This window comes from Elephas maximus, chromosome 8, assembly GCF_024166365.1.
Source record: "Elephas maximus indicus isolate mEleMax1 chromosome 8, mEleMax1 primary haplotype, whole genome shotgun sequence".
Lineage (NCBI taxonomy): Eukaryota > Metazoa > Chordata > Mammalia > Proboscidea > Elephantidae > Elephas > Elephas maximus.
The window spans coordinates 93023426-93035745 of record NC_064826.1 but is presented as its reverse complement, the minus strand read 5'-3'; the positions used below and the strand labels follow the sequence as shown (position 1 = coordinate 93035745).

Genomic DNA, 12320 nt, shown 5'->3' with positions numbered 1-12320 from the left:
GATTTGTATATAAATATCCTGCCCTACCTTTGGATAATTTAGATAAAAGGGGATTTTTTTTTTTTTTTTTTTTTGGCTCTTCTGTACTTTCTGAATCTAGCTGCTATTTGAATAGAGAAATGGGGAAAATGTGTATGTATTTTTTGGAACAAAAGACTGAAACGTACATGCGGGGCTGTTATCTAAATACAGGTAAAGACGTGTGAGTAAGGAAGATGGTGATGAAGGAGTAAAGAGTATGCCTGAAATGGGAATCAAGTTATGTGAACAACAAGAAATCCCAAAGCAGACAAATGCTAACCTCCTCAATATCGAGACTAGTCTACGAGACTACTAACAGTCTACATGAACCACGGCCTCATCTACTCTGAGACCAGAAGAACCAGATGGTGCCTGGCTGCCACTAACGACTGTTCTGATCAGGGTCATGATAGATGGATCCTGATAGAAGAGGAGAAAAATGCAGAATAGAACTCAAATCCTTAAAAGGCCCAGACTTATTAGACCTATTGAGACTATAGAACTGTCCGAGACTATTGCCGTGAGATACTCCATAAACCTTGAGCTGAAACTACTCCCTGAGGTCACCTTTTAGCTAAATAACGGATTGGCTCATAAAATAAAGACTATTACCAGTGAGTAATAGTCTATTTAAAAAATCATCTATATGAGACCAAATGGTCAACAATTACTCTAAAGCAAAGATGAAAAGGCAAGGGGACAGGGAAACCAGATTACTGGAATTGGAACATCCAGAATGAAATTAATGAAAAGGTTGACACATCACAAAACACGTAACTAATGTCATTGAACAGTTTGCATAGTAATTATTAAATGGGAACCTAATTTGCTGTGTAAACTTTCACTGAAAATACAATAAAACATTATTTTAAAAAAATGAACTGTAGATTCATTTGTGAGGAGAGAAAAGGATAGGAGAATGCAAAAGCTGCTTTCATACCAGTTTATTCCCAATTGAAGGAACTCGAATGACCTTAAATGTCCTAGACTAAACAAGAGTTGTAGAGTAATAAGATGAATGAGGATGGGTTAAAAGATGGAGCGGCTGAATGAGGGCTGGAGGACAAAGGGTGAAGGTTACTTCCATTAGGAGATCAGATGCATAGGGACAACACTGACCTCTTCCATTTCGAATGAGTCCAGGGCTTCTCCTGCAAGATGAGACAAGTTTTTGAGCTCGTTAGTCTGAATTGAGTCCTCCTTTCGAGTTCTGTCCTTGACGGGCCCATCAGACACATTGGAAGGTAGAGTACTCTGGGCTAGCCTGGATGAGACAGGCCACCGCTTTCTCAGAAGAGCTTGGGGAGGATGACAAGGTAGTGAGTCACCATGGGCTTGGAGAGATCCGTGCTCTGTCAAGGGAGGTGAATGATTTTGTTCATGGTTGTTTGCCATCCCTGGTAACTCTGCTCCACACTCCTCTGGTTTTGCAGACGGGATGAAAAATTCATCCTTCATCTTCAATGACTCCAATGCTTCTGAGTTACAATCCCTCCTTATGCTCAGTTTTGAAGCCCTTTTAAGAAGCTCACCCATTCTTTTCTGATGCTCTTTGGCCCCACTCGCTGGAACTTTTTCCACACTCTTTCCTCCATTTTTCTCTTCGGATTTGGTCTGTAGGACGTTAACATCATTCAACAAAGATGAAAAGGCATTGGTCACATGGTCCAGGATTTCCAGCTGTCGAAAACGTCCTAAACAATACGAGTAACACAAAATTCTTAGACTGACTCTTTTCAATTAAATGCATTAATGTAGTCAAAACTGAAGAGGTAGGTTTACACATGTGCTTTTCAAGAAGGGAAGGACCTTAAGCTCCTGAACTCCAGTTTTTCTCAGTAGAGATCACTGATAATTATGATGATGATTTCCCTGCAGAAGGAGGTATCGCTGTATTATGGGCAAAGTGAATGTCTTTTATGTTTTAAAAACAGATAACTATATAGATTCATATATGCTTACAGTTTTTATAGGTGTTAATCCATCAAGCTGTAGACATGAGCAAATCTATATATTTAGGTACATGAACCTAAATGTAAAAGAATAAAGCCAGCTCTTTCACATGAGGTGACCTTGGATATTCTTTCACAGCTTTCTGCTGTAAATAACCTCATCACCATCTCCATCATCTCCATCTATACTGTCGCCCGATGGTGTGGAGAAATCATGGCATATGCAGTCAAAAGACCTGGGTCCAAACCCAGTTTATTAACCAATCACTGGCAGAGTGACCATAGAGTAAATGAATCAATATAATGCTTAGTCCTGTGCAAGTTGCACTGTAAATTGTCAATTTCTTCAGCTGAAAAATGACAATAATAATATATACCTGCTGTGAATATCAAATCAGACCAGTTCCTCAGTGTGTAAGCCTTTCTGGTTGATTTAGCCTCTACCATTTCAGTAATATGTAAGTATTCACTTAATGAGGATATGAGAAAGGCCTAATGCAGCAAGGGCTAATTTGGGGATACATGGCCAGTTTGGAAAAAAAAATGGTGAAAAATATTTTTTGTCATCTCAAGGTAATAAAAATAAGATAAAAACAGAATACTTTGTTTTTATTCCATAGCCTTCTCTCAACCCCAGCAATAGCATTCAAGTTTGCATCCCTCAGCAATGGTCAAGGGCCACATAAGTGGGTAAGGATGCAGTCCTCTGTCCTGTTTGCACCATCAGAGCAACACTGTTGATGCTTCCATAGGGCATGTCCTGAAGACCACCTGTTCCTTCGCCTGAAGGGGAAAATATTGACTGACCATTCTTCTCTTTCCAAAATGTGATGAGTTTCTCACAGAGAGTTGTGATAGTCTTGCAAGACCTTTAGGAACTCTTGGGTACTAGATGTTTTCAGAAGAATTCTGACTACATCTTTCCCCTAGATTCTGACAAGGTCGAAAATAAATCTCTGATGGGCCAGAGGGTACAATTGAATCACAAATCAGCTTTTATGATTGTCTTATAGCCATTCCATTGCATATTTTTATGCTTAGACTAAAACAAAACCTATCAATTTAATTGGCTCAGTCAATTTCAGAACAAAATAGTCTGAAGTGTTAGATTAGTGCGTTTCTTTTTTGCCTTTGGGTAGGCTGAACAATGGACCAGTTGATTTTCATCCCCCCACGTTTGAACATTTTCTATTGACTTTGAAGGGGACATAAATTTTCCACTCTATCTTTTGCAAAGGCAACTAATTTTATTATTGCTTGTTTTATATTTGACCTCCTCAGCTTTCTTGAATCAAAAGTGCATTGGTAACTATTAGCCCAATGTAAGTGGTGGAAGTAAGAGTGGGCCAGCAATCGCAAGAGCAGAGGTCAAGTCCTGGTTCCTTCATAATCCATGTGTCAATTTCATTTGTAAGATGTTTACTTTCTTCACAGATCAGCCTAAACACTACCTAGATATTGGTGTTACTACTTTCCCCAAATAAAGGATTGATCAAAGAGCTTGAATTTCTGTGCTATTTGGAAGAAGAGATAACAAATGAAAATGTTGATTTCTTCTAAAAGATTAAGAAACACTACATTGCAACACTTCAGAGTTACATACTCTTTGAAAAAGAAACCTTATGGCTGTGCTTCCTTATTTTACACACATAATGATGAAAACAAAGGAGACAGAAACTTAAATGAAAAATTCCAGTGAACCTTTGGCTTCAGATATTTGTTTGAGGAAAATACTTCAACTCAGTTGACTTTCCTTTTGGTGAATTTATTTATTAAACAAACAAAAAAAAGATCTCAGAAACAGAATTCCTCACACTCTGTGCCACTGAAGAGATGTTCTTTCATGCCCCCCCCCAAGAGGGATTATGCATTTAACTGATTTTGAAAACACTGCACAGTATCCCCTTTAGTATAGTGAGAGTTCACCTCAGCATATTAAATAAATTCTGAATTAAATAAACCTGCTTAACTGGCATCTTTCCACGAAAGTATCTGAGCACAATACACATACCCCAACAACATCTCTAGTAATGTTCTAGAGAAAAGTATTTCATTAAGCACAAGTTGGTAAAAACCAGCAGCATTCATGATAATTGCAAGGTTTAAACAGATCGGTTGCCATCGAGTCGATTCTGACTCATAGTGACCCTGTAGGACAGAGTAGATTGCCCCGTAAGGTTTCCAAAGCTGTAATCTTTATGGAAGCAGACTGCCACACCTTTCTCCCATGGAGAAAGTGGGTTCAAACTACTGGCCTTTTGGTTAGCAGCCGAGAACTTGACCACCATACCACCAAGTTTCACTACAAAATTTAGGCATAGTTATTCCACAAATCTGGAGGTATGACAGAATCCCTACTGACCCACTCATGAAATTTTTGCTTCCTGTACTCATAGCCCTTTGCTCTGTGGGTCTAGAGGTCCTAGCTCCAAAGGAAGGAATGCTCCTACCTGAAGATACATCACTGATTCCACTGAACTGGAAATTAAGAATGCCACCTGGCCACTTTGGGCCTCTTATGCCTCTGGATCGAAGACAGGAGTTGCCATACTGGCTGGTGTGATTGATGCTGATTGCCAAGAGGAAACTGGATTGATATTGCGTAATGGAGGTCAAGAAGCGTATGTCTGGAATACAGGAGATCCCTTACAGTGTCTCTTAGTACTACCATGACCTGTGATTAAAGTCAACAGAAAACTACAGCAACCCAATTCCTACATGACTACTAATGGCCCAGACCTTTCGGGAATGAAGGTTTGGGTCACCCCACCAGGCAAAGAACCATGACAAGCTGAAGTGCTTGCTGGGGACAAAAGGAATACAGAATGGATGGTGGAAGAAGGTAGTTCTAAATACCAGTTACGACCACATGACCTGTTGCAGAAACAAGGACTCTAATTGTTATGAGTATTTCTTCCTTGCATGTGTTCATCAGATATTTTTGTTTTCTTCACTTATAAAATATAAGGTGCAAACAGGGTTAGTGTATTTTGGGTTGTAAGCATGTTAGGTGCAATTATGACTTTATAGTTGCCTTTATTCAGAGATTATCTATGGTTTAAGGAGGTATGTACAGGCATCATTTTGACAAGGGGCGGATTGTGATCATTAAGGTTGTGTGTCAACTTGGCTTGGCCATGATTCTCAGTGGTTTGGCAGTCATGATGTAGTTTGTCAGTTGTACAATGATGTTATCACTTCCATGATGAAATCCGATATAATGTGATCACCTCTATGATGGGATCTGCTATAAGTAGCTGAGTAGCCAATCAGTTGAAAGGGAGTTTCCTTGGGGGTGTGGCCTGCATCCAATATACGTGGACTCTCTGGCAAAACTCGCTGGCTTTTGTTTGCTCTGGAACCTGCATTTGGCTCATCAGCATCTGACCGCCAGTTCTTGGGACTTGGGCCAGCAGTCTGACATCTTACCTGTTGATCTTGAATTCATCAGTCTTCGCAGCCATGAGCTAGCAACCTGCCATCTGACCTGTAGATCTCGGATTCGTCAGCTGCTACAGCTACATGAGTCAGAAGAAGTCTCCAGCCTGATGCCTGACCCACAGTCTTAGGACTTGTCAGCCTCTACAACCATGTGAGCCTTGGGATCGATCTCTTTCTATATATACAATATATGTATATATATACACACATATGTATACATATACATATATATGCTTCACTGGTTTTGCTTCTCTAGAGAACCTAGCCTAGGGCAACAGACAACTCATTAATAACTACCGTTCACATGTTGCGGTGGAAGAAGTAGCGTTCTGAGAGTCATAGATGAGGAAATTGAGGCTTTAACTAGAGACACATGACAAGCCTTGTCAGGGCCTGCCTGGCTTCTCCGCTTCCTGGGCTGTAGCTATGGTCAATATTGGTGCTGCTTACCAGTAATGCCTATTTTCTTCATTCTGGGCACATGGTGGAACCCTGGTGGCACAGTGGTTGACAGCTAAGGCTGCCAACCAAAAGGCCAGCAGTTAGAATCTACCAGCTGCTCCTTGGAAACCCTATGGGGCAGTTCTACTCTGTCCTACAGGGTAACTATGAGTCGGAATTGACTCCATGGCAGTGGGTTTGGTTTTTTTTTTGTTTGTTTGAGGCACATGGTAGGATTGCAGATCCTCCCTCTCCCCCTTGAAAGGTTAGTATGGCCACATGACTTACATTGGTTAATGAAATCTGAGCATTCGTGATACATATAAGTTCTGAACAGAAGGGTTTTGTTCTCCATTTCCGCCCTTCATCAGTGACATTCCAGATGGTGGAGCCAGATCTCTGAGGGAGGACAACATGGAGTAGATTTTCCTCCCTCCCAAACATACACACCGTCCTGCAGTGGAAATGTGGAGTGATCAAGAAATAAACCTTTTCTGTTTCAAGCCACTGAGATAAAGAGGTTGATTACTACTGCACATGACCTCCTAGCTCATCCCAATGGCCCATCTGGTCACACACTGTCATTGCTGAGACGTAAATATGACACGGTCCTCACTTACCATACAGGTTAGGGTTCTCAATGTCCATCCGCTGCTTTTTAGCTTCAAGAAACACACGGATGTTGATTCCTTTGGCTGCAGAGCCACAACAAAGGAACCTGGCCGGGATTTGTGTGTAGATGTCTGGCTTATCAGCACCAAACCCCAGATCCAAGAGAATCTCCACGGGATCTTTTTCCCAAAATTCTAGCCATTCAGGGATGCTGCAGTAAAAATAGGAATATCTTTATCCAGTAACAGTTCACTTAAACAGAAGCCATTTTTCTAGTTATCTCAACCACTTAATCCTTCAGAAATTGAGTGAAAGAAGGACCTGAGTAGACAAACAGATGGTGCATTTACTAATGCTTATATATATCCTAGAGAAACCCAGGTGGTACAATGGTTAAGAGCTCAGCTGCTAATCAGAAGGTCAGGGGTTTGAATCCACTAGTCACTTGGCAGGAGAAATTGTAAAGATTATACCCTAGTAAATCCTATAAAAAAAAGTTTTACTCTGTCCTATTTTTTTTATAAGGTTGCTATGAGTTGGAATGGACTTGATGGCACACAACAACAACGACAATATATACTCTGTTATTTTTTCATACTATGGTGGCTAACGTTGCTATGACGTGGAAGCTATGCCACTATTATTTCAAAAACCGGCAGGTCATCCATAGTGGACAGGTTTCAGTAGAGCTTCTAGACTAAGACAGACTAGGAAAAAATGCCTGGCAATCTACTTCCAAAAATTGTTGCTGTTGCTGCTAGGTGCCATTGAGCAGGTTCCAACTCATAATGACCCTATAGGACAGAGTAGAACTGACCCATAGGGTTTCCAAATAGCACCTGGTGGATTTGAACTTTCGATCTTTTGGTTAGAAGCCAAGCTCTTAACCACTACACCAGCAGGGCTTCCAAAAATTAGCCAATGAAAACCCTATGTATCACAATAGAATATTGTCCAATATAGTGCTGGAAAATGAGCCTCCTACATTAGAAGACACTCAAAATACACAATGGCTATAACAATGTACTCCAGCATTCCAAAAATAGGAGCGGGCAACATTTCATTCTGTTGTACATGGGGTTGCCATGAGTCAGAGCCAACTTGATGGCAGCAAACAACAACAAATATATACTTACTTAAAGGACAGTCCCTCCACCTCCTCTCAGGGACAATTTGCCTTCACTTTACATGCAATACCAATGAATTTATTTATCTGACTTTCCATTTCAGAGTAGGCATTTGTTAAATTACGTAGGGCAGGAAGATTGTGGGGCAGCAGTCCAAGACAGTGCACTGACTACTACAAAGAAATGGAAGGTGATGGCAAGGAAGGAAATGGGAAAAAGCTATCAACAGTGACTCGAAGGAGAATATTTTTAAAGAGCATTGATCTAGGGCATCATCAACTATACAGATACAATTATACAAGGACTGATGTTTACAAATAATGATTTTAAGTCCCCAGATCCAGAAAAACACCAAACCCATTGCTGTTGAGTCAATTCCAACTCTTAGCAACCCTATAGGACAGAGTAGAACTGCCCCGTAGGGTTTTCAAGGAGCAACTGGTGGATCCGAACTCCTGACCTTTTGGTAGAGCTAAAATGTGTTCCATAGTTTTTTTTTTTTTTTTTTACTTTGCTGAGAAATAAGAAATGCTTTTGTCAAATAGTTTTATTCAGTTTGGGCACTTAAAATGATGAACATCAGCTATCTGGACATCATATTTACGTATAACAACTCATTTCCCAATTACTGAATTTCTCTTCTGTTACTAGGCTATTGATCTTTGAAAACTCACGGTCTCTGTGGGAATCAGAACTTTTCGTAAGGTTTTACCAGGTCTGTTCAGCAATTTCGTTGGGGTTTGCCTTTACCTTTACTATATGCAATATCAATGTGCTTATTTGAAATAATGTAGATGAATTTTACTTTCATGACTCCATTATTTAAATTGGACTAATTACAATTCATTTACTCAACCATTCAATCAATCAACAGCAGCCACCTACAGTCTGACTGGGCAGGTCCACTTTTCAGACGCCAGCCAGCCTCATGTTCACACAATCTAATATGACGTAGGGATCTGGTGCTTTGCCTCCTGATTCCACCAGGGAAAAAAAGGTAGTCCAGGAACCCTTACTGTGAGGCTTAAATGGCTCAGCTTGGACACCTTAATCATTAGAATTAACTGGACAATTGGAGGTGCCATATTACTTCATTATGCTGACATACAACTTAGTATAAAAGAGGCTTAATGGAGAAAAAAATTTCTTGTGAGAAACCTAAATTCTTCCTGAAAGATTTAATCTATTATCATATCAACCTCATTGTACAAATTTTTATTCTACTTGTTTATAAAAATATTTATTGAACATCTGGCATGTTCCAGGCTCTGTGCTAAGCACCCAAAGCAAAAAAATGAACAAAGACGTAGTCCCTGTCTTCCAAGGCTCACTGCCCCAGGGCCAAGAATGCGATTATTGATTGAATTGTCATTAAACATAATGTCAATATTATTAACTATTTTTATTTATATTTAGTTATGCAAGAAATACATAAAATACACTCACTTTATTGAAAAATTACAATATTACACTTAAGGCTGTCTTCCCCTTTGGCCATAAATAAAAACCAAACAAAAAAAACCAAACTTGTTGCCTTGGAGTCTGTTTTGACTCACAATGACCATGTAAGTCAGAGTAGAATGGCTCCGTAGGGTTTCCAATGTTGTAATCTTTATGAAAAGATATTGCCACATGGTTCTCCCACAGAGTGGCTGCTGGTTTTGAACCACTAACCTTTCAATTAGCAGCTGAATGTTTAACCATTGCACCACCAGGGATCCTTTCCCTGTTGGCCATAACCCCCACTAGTCCTGACTCCCTTCCTGCTAAATTTATGTCAATCCCCTTCCAGATATTTTTCTATGCGATTACATACACACGCTTTATAGTTTTTACTTGTTTGCTTTATTAATAGTAACTTAGTATGTTACTATGTGTATCTTTCTGTATTTTGCTTCCCCATCCGGCTAAAAAATACGACAAGAAAGGCTTTCTATGTTAGTATGTATATCTCTGCCTATTCCATTGTATAACCCAGTGCTATTCCATTGTATAGAATTCCATAAAATGGATTGGCCAATAATTTATTTCGCCATTTCCCTGTTGACAGATATCTAGGTTGTTTCCAATTTCACTGACTCTTTTATTTTGCTCCTGCAAGTTGGAGGATAGAAATCCTTTATTCATTCCCTCATCCTTTCATTCACCAAATATTTCTCAAGTGCCTATTTATAATTTCATGAAATCCATTGTTCCACAGAATGATTTCTCTGGATGACAAGTGCCTGGAGATCACATACCTTTGTGGTATACTTGCAGCAGAATGGCAAGAATTGAAACTGGTCCCTCTGGATAGGGTAGGAGTTTCTGAAAACTGATGCAGAGATCTACAGTGGGGGAAAAATACCAGGAAAATACCAATGATGAAATGTGCTCATTTAGACAGTCTCCTGGGAGCTCACTGTGAAGCTTTCCCTTCCAGAGCAAGCATTTGCCTTTCCTCTTAAAAAAAAAATAATTCCACAATGGACACGCCCCTGAAGAAGCGGGTGTGTGCAGCTGAGGAGCTGCTCCTGTTTTTGAGAGCCTTGTTACAGAAGGTGTGAGACTCTAGGTGTTAGGTGCCCCGCTAGTGCTCGTTATAAAGGTGACAGAATGTCTTGCTTCTGACAGATGGCAAATCATTGGGGAACCTTTCAGGAATACAGCTTTGCTAGGCACCAACTTTTGGGAAGAAGTTAAAATGATGTGATGAAAAAGGTACGGCGAGGAGCCACTGAAGTGACTCCACGTTAATTCTCATACTGCATGGCTAACAATCTCTAAGTGTGTCTCCAGGCTCCTGTGGTCACCCATCCATTTACAATGGAAACAAACTTGTTTACCACAAAAGGAAGTGTCAGTCTATTCACACAGGCCTGAATTAAACTTTTTTTTTTAATTGTGGTGAAATATATGTTAAAAAAAACAATTGCCATTTCAAACATTTTTTATGTAAACAATCCAATAACATTAATTACATTCACCATGTTGTGAGACCATCACCACTATCCAATGCAAATCATTTTAAAGTGCTTCCAAAGAAGAGAGAGCTCTGTAATAATGCAGTTCAGTTCTACACAACTCAGATACACCATGGCTCAGATCTAGTTCCATTAAACAGAACAGCCAGTCAGCATAAAATTAGAATTTATCAAAGACTACAAAGAAGATCTGCTGCAAAGGACCTCTTTAAAGTGTTGAAAAGCAAAGATGTCACCTTGAAGACTAAGGTGCGCCTGGCCCAAGCCATGGTATTTTCAATAGCATCATATGCATGTGAAAGCTGGACAATGAATGAGGAAGACCGAAGAAGAATTGATGCCTTTGAATTGTGGTGTTGGCAAAGAATATTGAATATACCGTGGACTGCCAAAAGAATGAACAAATCTGTCTTGGAAGAAGTACAACCAGAATGTTCCTTAGAAGCAAGGATGGTGAGACTGTGTCTTACATACTTTGATCATGTTGTCAGGAGGGACCAGCCCCTGGAGAAGGACATCAAGCTTGGTAAAGTACAGGGTCAGTGGAAAAGAGGAAGACCCTCAGTAAGATGGACTGACACAGTGGCTGCAATAAAGGGCTCAAGAAAAACAACGATGTTAAGGATGGTGAAGGACCAGGCAGAGTTTTGTTCTGTGGTACATAGGGTCGCTATGAGTCAGAACCGACTCGACAACACCTAACAACAACAACAAAGAAGATATCAGTCTTCCCAAGGAAACCAAGTTATCTGGAGGCTGTCATTAAAACCTACTTGGGCTACCGAATTTGCCTTAATCCTGTGCACATTTAGCAAGAAAAGCTGGGCCCTGCCTCTTCTTTCTTCAGTTGCTTTTTTTACATTAAGGCTGAGAAAGTGCTTATCTCTAAATAATAAAAACTCTGGCTTTAACAGACAACTGAGATTGCTGGTAGTCCTGAAGAGAGGGGTAAGATATCCTTTCACTTATTTCCTTCTTCAGTTTGTATTCAGCCTACCATAATTTCTTTTTCATTCTGGGTTTGAGGTTACACCCTAATTTGTAGTTAGTTAATGTTCAGAAGAGTCACCCAGAAACAGCCTCAGCCTTGGATCTAGGAGAATCCATGGATCCAAGGAACAAGTCCCTGAACCTGGCTTTCATCATCCTCTCCAACAAAAGGAGAGAGATGCCAGGGGATTTTGTGGTCCCTTCTACCTCTATGATTCTATGAGTAGCAAAAACAACCAACACATTAAGAGAGAAAAATTAAGACAACATTTTAGTATGAATTGTACTGACTGCATGTTTGGTTTTCAAATTGTTGGAATTATATCCTGTTTTAAATATTTCAGGCTAAGCTTACTTGAGTCTACACACATACAGCTGAGTTCACTCATGGGCTGCCTCGTACAGCCTGATGCATATATTCCATACTGTGATTTCCTTCTCATGCTCTCTCTTCCTGGTTGTCCTCCATTCTCTTCTTTTCTCTCCCTCCCCTTCACATCTAAATGTCATAAACAGATTTGACAAGATAGCAGTAGGTAATGGCACTGATGTTTTAATGAAACTTTAAAAAATTAGTTTCTTAGCAGCTCTTGGCAAGTCACAGATTAGACAGCTTAATGGAGAGAGAATCTACCACATTGGATTGTGCCTTTTTTAGAACACTGGGGGAAGCCAGGGGGGTTAAGTCCTGGCTTTGCCACAACCTGGCTTTGCTACAACCTGGCTATGAGACTTTAGGTAAGTCATTTTACCCCACAGGTTTTTAGCATCTT

General features: G+C 40.1%; 1 protein-coding gene across 1 annotated transcript in view; it reads right to left on the bottom strand.

The window, feature by feature from the left end:
• ITPRID1 (ITPR interacting domain containing 1) overlaps positions 1-12320 on the bottom strand; it is a 147348-nt gene that overhangs the window by 76563 nt on the left and 58465 nt on the right. Inside the window, exons 6-8 of the mRNA XM_049893558.1 lie at positions 9835-9921; positions 6476-6678; positions 1141-1715 (exon numbers count right to left, since the gene is read on the bottom strand). Coding sequence (XP_049749515.1) covers positions 1141-1715; positions 6476-6678; positions 9835-9921 — 865 coding nt within the window. The remainder of the gene's footprint in view (positions 1-1140; positions 1716-6475; positions 6679-9834; positions 9922-12320) is intronic.